Consider the following 20,287-nt stretch of genomic DNA (forward strand, 5'->3'; position numbering starts at 1 on the left):
TCCTCTTCATTAATGTTTTTATGAATTAGTTAACCCGCCTTTGAGAGGTGGGGTCCTTGTCAATTTGTAGAGTGTGGATTATGTTCGAGAAGGAACTATGGGATTCCAGACAAATGTGTGAAGCTTTTATTCTTAAAGGTCCCATGTCAACAGGAATGCTTTGTTTGTTGTTACTGGCAGTGTTCTTTGAGGAGGGTGTTTTCACACATGCATGCATAGGAAGCCACTCACGTTGCATTCATCTCAACATTCCAGAAATAATGCTCCTGTTTTGCAGCTCCAAAGCCGGGCTAAGGAGAGTATGCTGTTGGGTAGATGAAGATGAATGAAGCTAAGCTACATATGTGGGCTCTGCTAGCCTGAATGGTACCCACAAATTTCCATATGGCATTCCCTCATCTGGATCTTGGCTTCAATGTACTAGAGATGATATTGGTAAGTCAATGTACAGTCAAGAGTAATATCAACATGTTTTGTTGTTAAGTCGTGGCTGACTGTGGAACCAAAGATCAAGATTTTCCTTGGCTTTAAAAATTTTAAAGTGCAAGGCTGAACTGTCCAAGAATGGACTCAGGATGGACACAAGGTGTTCCAGGACTTTAATGTCATTGAGAGCTAGGTGGTGACTCCATGGGTTGATGAGTAGTTTGTCCGGTGTGAAAATAACGACCATTTCAGGTTGACACTAGAAGATTAGAATAACATCCGTGGTGTGAGAGGTAAATGTGAGCTTCAAACAGCTTCACTTGCACTTCTTTCTCTATGGGTCGATGTTTTTCAGGAATTCTGAATAATATTGAATCCTGCCGCTTTATTTGACTTTGCAGTCCACTATCAGTTGTCTGCGATGATGTGTACATAGCTGTTCTGGTATAGTTTTGAAAGACTAGAGCGAATTTTTACTGTCTGGTATCTCAGACCCTAATCACGAGCTCCAAAATTATACTTTCAATTTTGACTTTGGATCAGTGGTATGATTATTTTGAAATCACAGGATGACACAGGGGTTTCCATGCCTTCTGATTTACTTCATAAATGAAATGAGGAATATTTCAAATCATAACAGTGGTCATCCAAGTCTAACCATCCCTCATTTAACGAGCTTCTGCCCTGAGTACTCTACTTCTGGTGGCGTCACAAGCATTCAGGTATCGTGTATTAAATGGAACTGCTGAATGGATTGTTCATTTCAACATTGAGGTTTATCTGCTTCCTCAGCCATATGAATCCAAAATACAAAGGGGAAGGTAGATAAACATGATAGAAAAAGGAACAAGTAGTATCTTCACCTCACTGCATCAAAGCCAGAGAGAAGTTCCCTTGGACCATAAGTGCTGTAACATACCAGGAGGGCCAAATGTGTACTGTAAACTCAATATACTTGTGTGGTTGGCATAATTTACAAGTGACTGCAACAGTAAAATTTTCTTAGGTACTTATTGCTTCCTCTTTTCTGCTCTCCTAACCATTTATTTGTACTTTTTCCAGAAGAAAAACTTCAACTGGAAATCCTGTTCAGTACTGGAATAAAGTAGCCTCCTATGAATATGACAGAAAGCCTCAGAAAATCTGTACATTAAGAATTAATTCTTACAATTAAGCAGTTTTTAAAAAAGTGAATACAGTTTTATTAATGCTTTTCTTTGCAGCTTGAAGTTCAAATGGTAATTATTAAACTTGATATTGTTTTCTAATTTCTAAACAGATCGTTAGTGTTAATACTCTTCATAGACACTTACAGATTTGCTGTCATCATTACTTGAAGTTGGATCCTTATAGTTGGAACCAGGAAGTGCAGGGAAATCTTCATTGTGGATTGAGAAGTCCTGGGACTGTTCATTTGCTGGTTTTGTCACCATCCCAACTACATCACGCAAACAAAGCCATGTTAGCCTCGAATCTGATTATAGTACATTGTAACATGATCAACCTTTTTAACACCATTGTACTAATCACCCAAGGCACCTGCAGTCCTATTTTAAAATCTTAATTCTCCAACCAGGAAGTTCCTGGTCCAAATCCTTGCAGTACCAAAACATTTCAACATGAGTAAATTCTCTTGAGGAAGGAACTTATCTCAAGCAGTCAACCTACCCAACTGCTAAAATGGCTTCAGCATTAGCATGAAGTCATTAGTGCAAAAGACTGGTCTGTGCCTGCAGGATTTTGACAAACTGGCCCCATGCCAACCAAAGAAAACTAAACAGCTTTTAAAAGGCTGACTGCAAGAAACTTGACTTTTTTGGCCACTAAACAATATCTATTCAGTTAGATGAGAATGGATTTTCATGTTAAATCATCAAATCACTTAATGACTTTGCAGACAAATAGCAAATAAACACTGACACCAGCCATATGAAGATTTAACACAAAAGTAAAGGTTGAAACTAATTTTAGATAAAAACGAAATAGGAAATGTACAGCAACTAACTCATGCCAGGATTTTGCTGCCACTGTAACTTAATCTTATGATCTTAATTTAATTGAAATTCTGATGACTAGAAGGAAAAGGAGCAAGAGTAGGCCATTCAGCCCACTAAGCCTGATCTGCCATTCAAGATGATCATGGCTCATCTAATTGTAGACTTACCTCTACTTTCCTGCCTACCCCCAATCCTTAATCCTCCATTCTTGAAGATTCAAAATCTAATCCACTTTTTAATGATCCAGCCTCCACAGCAAACCTTGCAACTTTCCCTCCCAGGCAATCAATCATCAAGTTTAAATATCATAGCAAAATACTCAAATCCTGCTTCATTGTTAAGAATCACCTATAGTCTTGTGATGTTGAAATTCTGAAGGGGGTATCATATGATTTTCTTCAAGGCAGCTCCAAAAGTCCAGTGTAAGGCTGCCAATGCCAACCTAAAAGTGCCGTGGGAGATCCACTCATAAATAAAGAAATAAAAACATTGCATCTACTACATACCTGTCACACATCAGACATCACACTTAGTTCCGAATGCCCAAACATTTTAGGGAAAAACCAATCAATGCGTTGAAGGTGAAATTAGCCACCTTTCAATCTTTAATAGAATTCTTATCAACCACCAGCACATGGGAGTCTATGTCATTTAAAGGCAATTGTTTAATTTGGTATAATGTTTCCATCCTTGTAACACAGGCATAATTTGACTTAGAGTTAGCATCGCTGAACTTTTTGCTGCTAATTTTAATAAAAAATGTAAGAAAAGGGAAAAATATTCATATATTCCCATTCAACATTCTTCTACCTGAAAAATGACTGTCATCATTCAAAAAAAAAATCCGTGGTTCCCTCACTCCAATTGGAACCTGGTCCTTAGTGTGAGTGGAAGCTGACAGTGTGGACTAGAGTTTCCAGTTTGCACCAAAACCCAAATTAAACCACTACTACGAAGACTTATTGGTAATCTATTTACGAGTTTATTTGTTCATCCACCACCTGTTTGGTAACAGGCAAATGTTAATTGATATCTTAAACAGTTAAGATCCTTCCCTTATTTAAATTTAGTCATGCTGCAATATACAAAAGTTGTTTATACATTTTCATAACTCACTGATCATAATCAATCCAGTATATATAAATCGAACACGCTTGCTTACAGTGAGTTAGACAATCCACTGAAGTTTGACAGGAGCCCAGTGTGATGTCTTCAGAAAGCACATACTATATGCAAATGTAACAAGTATCCAAACTCATAAAAAAGGAGTTTTACCCATTAAAATTAGGAACTTAAATTATTGTACAACTTAAATTCAACTTTACTACACAAAATAACAGACACAATAACATATACAGGAACTGAAATTTAAGGTGGTGAACATAATATACAAAAGCCTAACATTTCTGTTCTTTTAACATCACATTTAGTCCCAGAAATAAGTATCATTTTTAAGAATACAATGAAATCTAATTAAATGTGCAAGCACAAATGAAGTGCAAAATTCTTCATTCGAATTCACCTATTATGCAAGTGATCAAAATGCAACATTTGATATGATGAAACTGTCCTAGTACTGTAGGAAAATCCAAAACAGGAAAATGATGAGGGATCATGTCAAATGAATAGTCATTAATCACAATAACCACTAATCATCAGTATTCTCCACTTAAACTATGAATTAATCCTCCTGCTGAAATGGATTTACTTTACTCATTACAGAAACTGTACCATACACTTATTTTTTAAAAAAGTAGTTCCAGGTCAGAACTTGCCGATCTAGTCTAGTCCAATAAAATCTCAGCTACATAACCCTTTTCCAAAAGTATGTACAATTTTTATTCTGATTCAAAATATTGGCCTGTTAAAAGAATGCAACATCCTATTTCATTTTTTAAAAAATACTGATTTATTGTTGCAAGAAATAACTGGAAGTATAGGTGACTTACTATGACTTAATAAATGCTCTCACTTCGGGTCAATAAGGCAAACTACCTGAATTCTGTTTATAAGAATTCTACGACATCCCTGATACAAAACTACTTACTGAAATATTTGAAAATTTAGGCATTTCAACCTAACATTGAGTGTAGATTGTAATCAACAACCACCAGTGTAAACCATTAGAAGATTTAAGCCCAGAAACTATCTATTTTCAGGGGAAGTGCAGCAGCACTGATTTCATATTTAAAATAAAACTAGATAGATTAATAATTAGTGTTAGAGTTTAAAGCATATTACTTTGCTATTGGATATTTGTAAAGTTGCTGAATATAAATCCAACTCCAAACAATTACTGCAAACAAACAATTGCAGTCGTCCATATTCTCAATTCAATGACACCATAATTGGCTAGGCATAAAACTTACTGAAACAGACAGCTGTGGAATTATTGTACAAAATAACTTAAATATAATTAAATGAGCAAAATGCCCCACAGGTACCATAAGATGGAGTTCTAAATATAGTACAGTTCTCAAATGATTACTTAGAAGGAAGAAAACATATCTACTGGGCATTCAAGCTATAAACAAAATAAGTTTAGCAAAACTAGGAATCCTCCCACATCAGCAAGTTTTGTTATCGAAAAATGTATAATTGCAAAACAAAATTTGCTATCAGAAAATATGGAGCTGCAAAAGAAAGTAAATGAAATTTGGAGAATTAATGATAGACCGAGTTTCCACTTCCTGTTGTTTAAAATGGTTTGTTGCACTACTATGTCATAGAAATTTTGAGAATATTGTGAACTGTGCCTTAATGGATTGTATTAAGTTGATGGTCATTCATTGAAATTACATTCAAAGTTTAATACATGCAAGAATAATAAATGGTTTATTTGAGAAAGATAATTTAAGAGTATTGCTTGTGTCAACAGAAGAATACAACAGAGCACATCAAGACGCGTATACTAAATTAGTTTGTGTCTATGAAACTTGACAAGCTTTTTAAGAACATCATCAAATAACAGCCATAAATAAAACCAAAAAATGCTGGAAATACTCAGCAGGTCAGGGAGCATCTGTGGAAAGAAAAACAGAATTAACATTTCAGATCAAGAAAATTCCATCAACTATGCTAACTCTGTTTCTCTCCCAGCAGATACTGTAGTGTATGAACTGCTGAGTATTTCCATTTTATTTTTGTTTCAGATTTCCATTATTAGCAGGATTTTGATTTTGTATGAGCGAGACAGTGACAAACATGATCAGTCTGACAACCTGTTTTCGAAACTTAATTGACATGGAATACATCAATGCATGAAATTTGATACAAAGTTTGACAGTATTTATCAAAACAACATCTTTAGGGAGCAACAGTTTGATTTACAAGATAGAAATCTAATTACTTTTGTAATATGTGCTTGTATGAAAAAATAGTACAAATATAAAAAGTTTGAAATATACACAATAACAAAATAGCCCACAGCAGTGTTCAAGTCTTTTCGGGAAAGAGAATGCCATGGAGAAACAAAGTAATCGATAAAAGTTGAAATGGAGTCAAAACTTCACAACAAAATTTTAGTACTCAATCCATTCTGATGCCCCCTCCTTACTCAACTTTAGTAGATCATGTGTATTTATTTAGAATCATAAAATCTCTTCAGTGTGGAAGCTGGCCACTAGGCCCATCAAGTCTACACTAACCCTCTGAAGAACATCCCACCCAATCCGACCCAAACCCATCCCCCAACCCTATCCTGTTAATCTTGCATTTCCCATGGCCAATCCACCTAACCAGCATATCTTTGGAATTTTGGAGGAAGCCACAGTACCCAGAGGAAGCTCACACAGATATGGGGAAAATGTGCAAATTCCACACAGACGCCAGAGGTGGAATTGAACCTGGGTTTCTGGCACTCTGAGGTAGCAGTGCTAACCACTGAGCCATTGTGCCGCCTCTTTAAGAGGACTTACGGCATTTAACATGCCACATTTACAACAGTCACAGATAAGAGATTACAGTAGAGTACTTGGCGTAACACCAAGATCATCCAAGTGGTATTTCAAAAATGGCATGTATGTGTAAATAAAAGCCTGAACAATGATATGTTAATAATTCCAACAAAGTTACATTTGAACGCAACTCAGTAGGCTCAAATCAGTTGTAGTAACAGCTACAGTAAAATCAAAATTACACTTGAAGAAAAATATTCTGTGAATGGGAGAACATAATCATAAGAGTTTATGTTCCTTTCTACAGCCCAAAATTTAGTAAAGTTAAAAATCTAATGTTGCTGGACCAAAACCAAAAGACAATAGGCTAAGTATAGCCACACTGAATTTTGAAACAGATCAGGCTCATCACAGTTCCTTCTAAATTCTTGTTAAAAACCTTCAATTTTTTTAAAGGGAAAAGCAACTATCTGTGAATCAGCAGGCAGATGCAAGATATGCTCATTAACATCAGCCAAATGCATATTCATAAAAATGTATATGATTAAACATAAAACAAAGTACAAAACATCAATGTTAGCTTTACCATTCTCATCAACAGCTAACAGCATAAGAACATAAATAGCGTACCCTGCATTTTCTAAAATTTTTGACTTCCAATTGTTTAGCCTGATGTAATTACTTTAAGAACGTTATCAAGTCATGGATGTTTTGTTTCTATGCTAAATCAGTATCAGAACATGCTAAGAGTACTTCATTTTTGAATGTGCTTTAAACTAAAATCACATTAGGTCAAGACATATTTTAAATGAATGTTGGCGGCATTTGACATTGAAGGTCCCTACCTGATTTCTGTAGACGGGACACACGGACAGTTCCCAGCATGCCCATTTTCGAAAGGAACCCAGTGTCTGATGAGAGGAAGTCACTTATGAAGTTTTGTTAAAATCTAAAAACGTTTTTTAAACTTACTGAGGTGACAAGTCCTACACGTATGTACGCAAGCTCTTCAGCACATCTATTTTCAAAAATAAGCAAAGGCCACAGAAGATAAAGCCTAATTCAAGCTGAGTGAAAATACAACAAGTTATTTAGATGGCAAAATTATTATTCAGCATTTATACAGATATTGCATCACAGCATGGTTTTCCAGCAGATTCACTATAAAAAGATTGACGAAAAACCTAGTGACAATCCAATAAGGTGTGGCATATTGATGTGATTCAACAATGTTTATTCGTAAATGGCGCAATTGGCTTCTGATGGGACCATTTTCAAAAGGAGACCAGACTTTCACAAGAAGTGATCGGCTTTTGTTAAGATAAACAGACATAATGAAGTGCAACAAAGCACTGGCGAGCAGTGACATGGGAGGATTTCAAAAATGTTAAACAAAATTTACATTACTCTGCTTTGCACTCAATACTACCTACAACAGATATTCAAATATATTTCAACTAAATTCAAGTGGCAATAATGTGCATAACCATTACCAGATAAACAATGACTGAGGAAAAGTCTAGGGAACTTGAAACTTTTTTCAAATATTCTAAACTTTTATTGTAATTTTGAAGACTCAAGAGTGAAGGATTGGATTTTTTTAAAACACTAAAAGGCAATGGGTATTTTGTGGCAACTATCAATTTAAACAGATTGCTGACTGACCTGTCAAAGCCTTTCTTCTGCTCCAGATGTTAATAAATAGGCACCTTCCAACACTACTTTACTGGATTTTGTTACTCCACAAACACTTTCAGCTGGGAAGTGGTACAAAATAAGGTCACCAACTTCTGGGCCTTGGCCAATGTAATTCTATAATTAGCAAGTTTCGAGAAGATTTGTAGCTCAGGTTGAGGTTCTGAAGGTAGCTTTGCTCGCTGAGCTAGAAAGTTCGTTTCCAGACGTTTCGTCCCCCTACTAGGCAACATGTTCAAGTGGCCACAGGCAAAGCACTGCTGATAAGTCCTGCTTTCTACTTCTATGTTTGGGTTGGTGATGTCATTTCCTGTGGTGAAGTCACTTCCTGTTCTTTTTCTCAGGGGGTGGTAGATGGTGTCTAACTCGGTGTGTTGGTTGATTGAGTTCCGGTTCAAATGCCATGCTTCCAGGAATTCTCGTGCGTGTCTCGGTTTGGCTTGTCCTAGGATGGATGTGTTGTCCCAGTCAAAGTGGTGTCCTTCCATCCGTATGTAAGGATACTAGTGAGAGGGGGTCATGTCATTTTGTGGCTAGTTGGTGCTCATGTATCCTGGTGGCTAGCTTTCTGCCTGTTTGTCTAATGTAGTGTTTGTTAGAGTCCTTGTACGGTATTTTGTAAATCACATTAGTTTTGATTGTTGTCTGTATAGGGTTTTTCAACTTGATTAGTTGCTGTTTTAGTGTGTTGGTGGGTTTGTGGGCAACCATGATGCCAAGGGGTCTGAGTAGTCTGGCAGTCATTTCAGAGATGTCTTTGATGTAGGGGAGGGTGGCTAGGGTTTCTGGACGTGTTTTGTCAGCTTGTTTGGGTTGTTGCTGAGAAATTGGCGGACTGTGTTCATTGGGTACCCATTCTTTGTGAATACACGGTATAGGTGATTTTTCTCTGCTCTGCGTAGTTCCTCTGTGCTGCAGCTGTGTTGGCTCGTTGTAATAATGTTCTGATACAACTTCATTTGTGGATGTTGGGATGATTGTTTCTGTAGTTCAATATTTGGTCCATATGTATAGTCTTCCTGTAGACGCTGGTTTGAAGTTCTCCACTGGCTGTTCTCTCTACTGTGACATCTAGGAATGGCAGTTTGTTGTTGCCAATGACTGCCAGTCTACTCAGACTCCTTGGCATATTGGTAGCCCACAAACCCACCAACACACTAAAACAGCAGCTAATCAACTTGAAAAACCTTATACAGACAACAAGCAAAACTAATGTCATTTACAAAATACCGTGCAAGAACTCTAACAAACACTACATTGGACAAACAGGCAAAAAACTAGCCACCAGGATACATGAGCACCAACTAGCCACAAAACGACATGACCCTCTCTCACTAGTATCCTTACATACGGATGAGGAAGGACACCACTTTGACTGGGACAACACATCCATCCTAGGACAAGCCAAACAAAGATGCATGAGAATTCCTAGAAGCATGGCACTCCAACCGGAACTCTATCAACAAACACATCGAGTTGGACCCCAGCTACCACCCCTGAGAAGAACAGGAAGAAGAAGAACTTCACCACAGGAAATGACATCACCAACCCAAAGAAACCCAAACATATAAATAGAAAGCAGTGCTTCGCCTGATGCCCACTGAAGATGTTATCTAGTAGGGTGATGAAATGTCTGGAAATGAATCTTCCAGCCCAGCGAGCAAACCTAAATCCAGTTCTAGAATTCTCTAATTCAGTCTATGATTCACCCTTCAAGTGATGGTATGACTAAATATAGGAAGAAGGTATTTTGGAAAAAAATGAAGTTGTTTCTTATCATGTTTTCTTTCTCCTACTTTCAATACAGTGGGAACTAATGGGGAGGTGATGGCAATGTCACTGGACTAGAGGCCCAGGTTACTCTTTTGGGATATGGATAGATCTCCCACCATGGCAGATGGTGAAATTTGAATTTAATAAAAATCTGGAATATAGAAAGCTAGCCTATTAGCAACCATGGAACCATTATGGATGGTGTTTAAAAAAAAACACGGTTCATTCATGTCCTTTACAGGGAAGAAATCTGCTGTCCTTACCCAGTCTGGTCATGGTTGTTTCTCAACTTTACTTAATACAAGGGCAATTAGTGATGGGCAACAAATGTCAAATTTGCCAGCACACTTCCCGTACAAGAATTAAATTTTTAAAAATCTAATGAATGATTTAAAAATCTTTAGGAAAGGAATTACTTGGTCAATCATGATGCAACTCCATTGCATACTGTGAGCTTACACAATGTATAACATGCAAGGAATAACCTTGCTGCTTTCTCACGCTTTTATATCAGAAGATGCCATTTGACTGAAAATATTCATTATCAGTGGCAAACTGTAGCAAAATGGTATCAAGTTGTGAAATCATTTTAAAACAGGAATGAGAATAAATGATCATTGCATTTTATACATCAGCAAGTTCAAACTACGGTGAAATGTTTGGTCTCTGAAAGTAGAAACTCAAAGACACATATTAATAATAAAAATTGTTAGTTTATTGGATCCTACTTATTAAGAATATTTTTCACTCATTGAACATAGAAACTAGTTCATGACATTGATGAGGTGCACTATACTCACTTGATTCTGCCACTGTGATGATCAATGAGTAAGAGTTTAGCAGGTAGGTTTTATATCTTTGAATGCAATTTTGCTGTTGGGTGGATTAATAAAGTCCATTTTAACTCATCCTATATTTTTCATCAATATTAGAACTTACGTTCAACTCTTTGGAGACACTATTTAGGTAGCTTAGCAGTAACTGGGCTGTTAAATTATTTCACTAAGTACATCTCAGGCACAATGCTGAGACATCCAAAACTAATCAAAATCATTTCAATTAAGCACTGATGTCAGTCTTTAATGCACTTAGTCTTATTTGGCACAAGTCCCAGCCTCTTTCAGCTAATTTCTCATATGTAGATTTCACCTACAGGAGGAACAGTGTTACTGACAGTGGGCGATAGAAAGTACTGAAAGATAAAATACTAAAAAGATCAGTAAGGGAAAAAATAAACTTGACAGGTAGAAATATAAAGATACATTCAAAATAATAGTCAAGAATGGAGGAAAGGAGGGATGAAAACAATGCAGCATATAAGAAAACGTTAAATGTATAACATATAAATACAATAAAACTTGTCCTCACTCAATGTTCGGTTAACTCTGCTGCTTGCCACAAACCATGCTTTCCCAATTAATAAGTTTCAACAATGTTTCAAATCTTTTTACTTCTAACATCATTACTACTTCTTGTTGTACAGTAAACACCTCATAAGATTACACATCACAATGCAGATACTAGAATTTTGATTAACAAAATCTGAAAATAGGAAAAGAATGGAACTTGAAATTAATGATTTGGAATCTCATGATTTCATCATGCTTTGCTTATATATATTGCTAACAGTGCTTTAATAGACAACTAAAAACAAACACCTAAGCACACTTACATTGGAAACTCATTCCTCATTTGGAATTAGTTTTAAAAGCTGGAGATACACACATTAACTATTTGTTGAGGGATTCTTTTGAACATACAGACACATATTTACCGATATCTTCAGAGATAAACTATGAAACATGCTCACACCATCTGAATGAATATTACAGTAATTACTATCGAAAGATTTTAGTTTTAAACCATGAAATGCAGAAATAGTAGGAATGCTTGGCAAAAATCCCTGAACCTGTTCTCAAAATGTCAGGCGAGGTTGGAGAACAGGGAAAGCAGGGGCAAGTGGTAAATGCTAGATGAAACTGCTCATACCTGCTCGATCATGTTTGAAATATACATTTTCTCCATTGGTGGCAGTGCAGCACTCCCTATTGGTGCAAGGATTGGAATGGAATCAGGGAACAATGGAAATCTGGAACACTCTCCTCAAAAATTCTGAATACTGATTAACTGAAAGCTACAAAGCTGAACTCAATTGAATTTTTGTTTAAAAGTAAGGCTATCTTGGGATATGGATAAATGATGGGTTTGAAAGACAGTTTGAATGACTTATTCCTGTTCCTATATACAATATAGCTCAGTGTCAGGCAGGGGGATCACTGCTTCTCAAGGTTGGTAAAAGGAAATTGCAAATACATTTTCTAGTTCGTATCAGAGAGTAGTTAAATTAATAGAACTACTGGTAAACTGTGCCTCAGTCATTTTAATATAAAAAGTTACTAGTGTCCAGGAGGACCATAGGGCTGCTCTCTCAATAGAGATGACTGGTAGCAAGTTTAACCGGAGGGTCACCATGCCTCAAGCAAGGGGCAAGGTTAAGAAGGCAGGACCTTAGTCAGTATAGGAATCAAATAGTCTCATGTTGCTGGTGTCACTCAGTGTTGCCAACCAGCCATCCAACCGACTGAACTAACAGACCCCAGATGTAAAATCGCACAGTCCCAAAAGATTACAGGACTGCTGTCTCATTACACTGACACAACTGGAGATGTATTTAATCTGAGGGTCGCCATACCTCAGATGAGCAAGTGAGGTTGAGAAGGCAGGGCCTTAACATACAAACGTAGGAAATAGCATTAGGTTATTCGTCCCTTCGAGGCTGTTCTGCCATTCATTACAATCATGGTGATCGCCCAACTCAACGTCCTCCAGACGCAAGTGCGATATCTAACTCCCTTCTTGAGATCATATGATATTTTGGCCTGTGGTATGTGTTATCAAATTCCACGGGTTCACCACTCTCCAGCTGAAACCATTTCTCCTTACCCCAGTCCTAAATGGTTTATCCTTAAGACTGGTACCTCCAACTCTGGATTCACCTGCTATCAGAACATCCTGCTTGCATCTACCAGTCTCATAAACCTTCGCTGTAGTCCTTCTACAGCAAAACCATGTTGCCTGACCTACTGTGTTTTTCCAGTGCCACCTTTTTCAACGCTGATCTCCAGCATCTGCAGCCCTCACTTTCTCCTAGAGAAAAAATTAACCTTGCTCAGAGGAGGAGACCAAATGTACACAATATTCCATGAGTGGTCTCACCAAGGTCCTGTACAATTGCAGCAAGACATCTCTCTGCACTTGAATCCTCTTGCTATGAAGGCCAATGTTTGCTTTCTTTACTGCCTGCTGCACCTGCATGCCTACTTTCAGTGAATAGTGTACAAAGACATCCAGATCTCGTTGCACATTCTCCTATGACAATTTATGGTCTTTCAATCCTGCTTGCTTTTGCTACCAAAGTGGATAACCACACATTTATCTACATTACACTCTATCCAGATTTACATGCCCTCTCACTCAGTTTGTCCAAATCACACTGAAGCATCTGTGCATCCTGCTCAAAGCTCACCCTCCCATCCAGCTTTGTCTCATCTGCAAATTTGGAGATATTACATTCAGTTCCCTCATCTAAAACACTAATATATACTGTGAACAGCTGGGGTCCTAGCACTAACCTTTGTAGTATCCCACTAGTTACTGCCTGCGATTCAAAAAAAAGACCCATTTATTCATTTGTCTCATCTGCCAATCAGTTTTCTATCCATCTCAATACACTAACCCCAATCCCATTGCTTTAATTTTACACACTTATTAATTCTGTAAGACTTTGTTGACACCGTCCTGAAAGTCCAAATAAACCACATCCACTGGGTCTACTAGTTACATCCTCAAAGAATTTCAGTAGATTTGTCAAGCATGATTCCCCTTTTGTAAATCAGTGCTGATTCTGTCCAATCCTGGATCTAAGTACAACTGCAACACTTCCTAGCTGAAAGAGGTTGTAACATAACAAAATTTAGAAAAATATTGCCAACAAATAAAATTGATGCTTCTTTATATAAGAAACATAAGGAATGACATATGGGGCAAGAACTGTTTGATGTATCAAATACAAAGATATCATACAGTAAACAGACAAGTTAGAAGAAAATTCTAAGATTACATGTCACTATTCAAAATTAACTGGACTTACAAATTTTAGGATGTTATCAGATTATAGTCAGTAGACAAATGTGTGTGATCTTTTACTAAGGAATATTTTAAACTGTAAAGAAAATGTTCACAGACTTACTCCCAAGATCCAAAATCCTGATTTTTTAGTGGAGGCACTCAGCAAAGCCTGACTACTTACCATTCTCAATTAAAACCAAAACAGTGTGGATTCTAGAAATCTAAAATTTAAACAAAGTGCTGAAAATAATCAGCAGGAATGTAAGTATCTGTGGACAGAGAAGCTGACTTATTTTTGCCAGCCAAGTATTGCTGTTTCTCAGAACAAAAACAGCGTGTTTCACTTGAAATGTTAATCTCTCCCAATTACATTCCTCAGTAATGAGATATCAGAGAGCCATTCCAGGTCATTTCTATGCACATTCTAATAATGACGCATACAACACCTTTTAAAGATATCTGGAAGTTAATTCTCTGGTCTGCAGACAGGGTTCAACATTGGAAGACCAAAGAAAAGTAACTACAATCTTTAACAACATGACACTATCTTAAAAGATCATCATAGCAAGCAGCATAATAAGTTCAATTAACAACAGAGTGAAAAACAAGAAAAGAGAAGGGTGAAATTGAAAAAATGGGCTAAAATGTGTCATAAAGGGTATGTTGGACTATTGGAACATTCTTATTCCCCTAATATGCCATTTGAAATTCAATCAATGTGAGTTGATTTTCCAGTAAGTACACTGCACTAATCCAAGTGTTAACCCAATACCAAGGCTCATTTAAAACTTCTGGATAGGATGGAGTCTACTCTTCTTGTCAGTTTCCACAAATCTTCATCCTTGTAAATATCCTGCTGTATTCTTTTAAATTATGTGGTGTAAAAACTAAGCCTATCCCTTTGTTTCAAATGAATGCAAAAGAAAAGTTTGCATAACTTTCCTTCCAACTTCCCTTATTACGAAATGATTTAATCCTTAATAACGAAGGCTACACCTACCCCTCCACTATTGTCTCTATTCTTCCTGTAGACTTTATAATTTGATCTGTAAAGTTTCTAATCCTTACTGTCTTGCAGCCATGTTTCAGCAATGTCACATCCTCCAAGTTGAATGTGTGTCTGCAAATCATTCAATCTGTTCCTCACACACTCCTATTTCTGTAAAGAATTTTTTAGGGTCACAATTCTAGAGTCTTTTCGTTTATAAGGCTTTTCTCACATGTTTTATTGTTTTCTCCTGATTAAATCACATCACATCGATTAGTTTTCTCTATACCTGAAGTGTCAAACACAGTTTCTAACTTACTTTATGCTCTTTCATTTTGTTTGTTTTAATCCATTATTTATACTAACTTTTTGAGTGAAACTTTGATCCTAAAATTAATTTGTTTAAATTTATTGTGATTACTCTATTTCTTTTCCTTCCCTCCCTGGACCATTTCCTTCTGTCTCAGAACTCCTCTTTCCTATACCACATTTTCAGACAAAGGTTTATTTCCGTAATCTGTCTATCCCTATACCAATTTGCATGTGACACAGATCATAGTCAAGAGATTATAACTCTTTTAAGATCTTACTCTAATTTAAAGCCTAAGTCTTGGTGTTCTCCAAGCAGAAGGTTCTTTTGTCTATTTTTCCCCATCTTTTTGGTTCCCATCTGCTACGGTATGCATTCTGGCTGTCCTTGTGACAGTTTTCATCCTTACCCTTTGGGAAACATGTACATTGTATTTTTTGATTCAAATCAGTTCATGCCTTTCCTTGCTCTCCATTTTGTCCTGGGATCTCCTTCTATGATCAGAGCCACGTTTTAAATTGAAACTTTTCTGCAAAGTGTGACTAAAGTCTGTGTTTACCTGAAAATAGAATCTTAGTAGCTACTGTGGAATGGTGATATTTTCAGCGATGCAGTATTTTGAAGGCTAGAATCAAACGAGAATTAATAATAAATATAGCTAGTTTATAACCGGTCAAGAAATACAGGGGCAACTTTGTGTACTATCGTTGTGGTCTCCAACATTCAGATCACGGTTGACTGGCTAATTGCAGAGTTTCAGACAGTCGATTTCACTGCATGCCCAGATTTCTTCACCACATATATCAACTGTCATGTCACTGCAAGATTTTGCTTCTGGACGCCATGCAGCCAGAGACAAGTGCATATTCTTTACAGGCTTTACATGCCAGTATGGTGCATTGTATTTCAGTTTGGTCAGGTGGACTAACATTACAGGGTGAAGTTAGTTTTATGGTGGCAATGCCAACCAAAGTACAAGAGTTGTATGAGGAGCTGTTGTCTGAAGCCAGTATTTCCAGAAATAAAAACACGGGAGGCTATGCAGTCCATCATTATCCATGCAGACCCTCTACAAGAGCAGCCAGCCAGCCCTGCTCCTCATTCTCTGTAGACCTAGTGTTTTTTCCTTCAGTTATATATTTAATAGGTGTATGCAGGAAAAAAAATGTGGGGAATGTGGCACACCCACATCCAATATCAGAGCAACATTCGTTGACCAGGAGCCAGAAACAAAATACAGCCATAGCAGTGACCTCCATGCTCCAACACTCAATGTTCCAGAGGCACAGGTCGAAAGGCCTACCAGTAGCACAATGATGTCACAAATTCCAAGGTCAAGTAATAATGAGTAAAGGACCTGGATCACCAAAAAGAAATCAAAAATGTACAAATTCTACACAGAATGGGAAACTGTATGTCTGCTCACAATTGGGAAGGGATAACCTTGTGCTATTATCACCAGACTATTAATCCAGGCAGCCAAGTAATGTTCTAGCAACCTAGCTTCTAGATTCTAACAATGACCATGAAACCTCTGCCAATTGTCAGGAAAAATTCATCTGGTGCACTAACGCCCTTTAGGGAAAGAAATCGGTTACCCTTACCTGGACTGAACCACATGTGACTCCAGACCCTCAACAATGCTTTGAACAAAAACATTGACAATCTGAAGGCAATTTTGAAAGCTCAACAGTAATTTTATTTTTCTAAATAAGCAGCAAAAGACAAGTCCAGCACTGAAACAACATTTCGCATTTACCATTTTCTGGAACAAGAAATCAATCACAGATAATGAAGTGATTAAAAGAACAAAATTAAAGAGGGATTGTTGCCGCTGATTCTTTATTCAAAGACTTTAGAACAAAGAGGAGATAATAACGGCAATCAAGAGCATGTTGCTCAGTTCTTTCACAATAGCAGGATGAGTGGAATCATTGTCTGAAGAAGTCATCTTTCAGGAACTACAATAGGACTTGAAGGACTATGAACGTTTCTTAATGCAATTTGATAAATCCAATCCTAGGCCCACTGCCCCATCTGGTCAAGGTCCTGTTGTACTGAGATAACCTTTTTCACTGTCCACCACACCGCCAATTTTGGTGTCAATGCAAGCTTCCTAACCATCCTCCTATATGTCATACTCAAAGAGTGGCCAACCTAAGTTTGCAGCATAGAAATACATACAGATGATTGACATTTTGTTAAGATATGTCCATTAGATAAGATGAAATATACAGGAAATATAATTCTCAACACCCTGATGCAATGCTAGAAAAAGAAATGACTTTCCCAATAAAACTAGCTTTATCAAAACTAGCTAATTTCATTTAAAAGAGAAACTGATGTGTACAATATTCCTTTCACACAGGTACCGAAATTACATCATAAACTAGCTGCGCCATGACGGAGTATCAAGCCCTCATCCATTACCACGTGATAGTTTGTTTCAGACTTGAATTTGAAGTACATCCTGACATGCACAAGTATACTGATTGTACAAGAACAAACTTCATTTGGCAGCCAAATAGAAAATTTACACATTTAAAACATTCTCTCTCACTTATTTTAAAATCCCAGGAGCACCCATGATTATTTTGTGAATAATGTAATAAATTGAGCAAAAGTGACCACTGGAAAAAACAACATCATGGGTTAGTCATAACATACATGGATATGAATCATTTAATTCAATTGGAGTGGCAATTAGGCAACATCGCTGGCTAACTTAATGGGTTTAGCGAAGGTTGGGGAGAAGCCATACATAGCATGGCATTCAAAATATACAGTAATGCTTATTGGCAAAGATGCATGTAAACAGGTAAGAGTAAGAATACTTCATCTTACATTCAACAATATATCCATGAAGTACAATTTAACAGTTTGAAAAAATGTTAATTATTAGATGTGCTATACTTAATTTGAATGATAATATGTTCAGAGCCATTCTCTGTGCAAACACTGTACAGCCCTCTGAGGAAAGAAAATACCACCTTCCTACAATGTCATATGTTTTCTTTCTTTTGGGGGCAAACCATACGACTCTGCTTCTCATATGTTAAAATGAAGGCTCACAGAGCATTGTCTGAGTACCAACGAAAATTTGAGCTGAAAATGTGGTGCTGGAAAAGCGCAGCAGGTCAGGCAGCATCCAAGGAGCAGGAGAATCGACGGTTCGGGCATGAGCCCTTCTTCCTGCTGCGCTTTTCCAGCAACACATTTTCAGCTCTGATCTCCAGCATCTGTAGTCCTCACTTTCTCCTACCAACGAAAATTTGCCAGGATGTCAGCAGATGACCAATGAAGGATCTTCTGCCTTCTCAATACATTACGGCACAAGGTTTGTGCCTGTCATTTTAATAGCAACTAGCCTGATACCTACTGTAATAATTATAATGAAAAATACATATGAAATTTAACACAGAAAATTAGAAGCCAGGATCTTATGATACTAATGTCAGTGTTCATTGTCATTATTACTCTAAAGCCAATAGCTTCCCTGGAGACTGCACATATTCAGTTAAATACGGAAATCCAGAGATTGCTATCAGTGATTCTCCAGTTGGCATACAATTAAGATCCCCCAACTTCAATCAAATGGAAATCAATGACTATGAGAACTTCCATTAGACACAGACTTGCCTAAAAACCATTGGAAAACCTTGATGAGGTGTAAATGGACTTAATTGCATGCTCAATTCATTATTACTACTAAATAGTTTCTCAGTCCTTGAATTTGCTTTATATTTTTGAATGTCATGTTTCTTCATAAAAAGTTGCAAGTAGCTAATGGTATTTTAGCTCCTAACTTAGATATTTGCAAACTCTTTCTGTAAAACTATCTGTATCCACTATCTGTAAAACTTAAAAATGTAAGAACTTTATGGTTTAGACAACATTCATCTCTTTTGTTAACTGAGGATGTAACAGAAACTGGCTAAGGCAGGTGGAAGTGAAAAGAAGAGAAAAAAACATGCAACTTTGATCAAGTCTGGGGTGGTGGTAAGACTGCTGTTGGAAAGACAGGACTTTTTTTGTTTGGAAAATAAGAATAATTACAAATAATCCCTTGCCTTCCTTATTCTTCTTGGTAGTGAATTGACAAGTACAAAAAGTTTAAGGGCACAACTTAATGTGATCGTCACCTGTGAAGTATTGCAGCATTCCTACTGAGAAAGCTCACCATCTGCTTTTCTTTGTTAGCATCTGAAACCTCATTAAAATATGGTTCTTGATCACTTTGGTTTGCATGTCAAATTTACCCTTTCACAGGACGCAGAAGTTTCTGTCCCCCAGTTTGCTGCTTTACTTGGCTACCACAGCATGGCTTGTTTAAATGACTGACTACTCAAATTGAAGCTAGAAAATATGCATTGACAGATCACTTGCAATATCAAGCTATTGTCTGTTGAAGTAGAGAGGCCAGTGAAGTATCATAGAATTCTAAACCAAAAGTGAGGCAAAGATGTTGCTACAATATCATAGCTAAAATTAAAAATCACAACACCAGGTTATAGTCCAACAGGTTTATTTCGAAGCACTAGCTTTCGGAGCACCACTCCATCAGGTGGCGCTCTAAAAGCTAGTGCTTCCAATTAAACATGTTGGACTACAACCTGATAGGTGATGTTTAACCTTGTCCCTCCTGGTCCAACACCTGCACCTCCAGTCATACCTAAAATTAGTCATTTCTGAGATGCTCACCATTGTAAAAATTTCAGAAAATTATTCAGAACACTCCTATTAAGGTTTAGGTATATACAACACATGGACAACCTTAAACAGAATAAACATATTCGCATTCTAAAGTTCAGGACTTTTAGAGTTGTAATGCTATAAGTTACATGGCATAAAGATATGAAACTGATTTTCAAGAAAGAAAAAATGCATTTGTAGTTAACTGGATGCCTTCACATTTTAAGATTGGCGACTAGGGTAAGCTGTTCACTATCATCTCAGTTACTACTGCAATTTAAAGAAATGCAGCAGCCAATTTCACACAAGATCTCACATAAAACAGCAGCGCACTATATGAAAAATTAATCTGTCTCAGAAAATGTTTCTCAGACAACTATTA

At 37.0% G+C, this 20,287-nt stretch overlaps 1 protein-coding gene across 5 annotated transcripts in view; it reads right to left on the reverse strand.

Annotated features, from left to right (window-relative positions):
- Positions 1–20,287, reverse strand: part of cnot2 (CCR4-NOT transcription complex, subunit 2) — a 145,050-nt gene that overhangs the window by 20,269 nt on the left and 104,494 nt on the right. For 4 of the 5 annotated variants that reach the window (XM_072551693.1, XM_072551692.1, XM_072551690.1 and 1 more), the window contains 2 exons: positions 7,165–7,230; positions 1,740–1,864 (listed from right to left, as the gene is read on the reverse strand). In XM_072551693.1, coding sequence (XP_072407794.1) covers positions 1,740–1,864; positions 7,165–7,230 — 191 coding nt within the window. The remainder of the gene's footprint in view (positions 1–1,739; positions 1,865–7,164; positions 7,231–20,287) is intronic. The other variant, XM_072551691.1, reaches the window with a different exon arrangement.

Source organism: Chiloscyllium punctatum, chromosome 32, assembly GCF_047496795.1.
Source record: "Chiloscyllium punctatum isolate Juve2018m chromosome 32, sChiPun1.3, whole genome shotgun sequence".
In the NCBI taxonomy this organism is placed as follows: domain Eukaryota; kingdom Metazoa; phylum Chordata; class Chondrichthyes; order Orectolobiformes; family Hemiscylliidae; genus Chiloscyllium; species Chiloscyllium punctatum.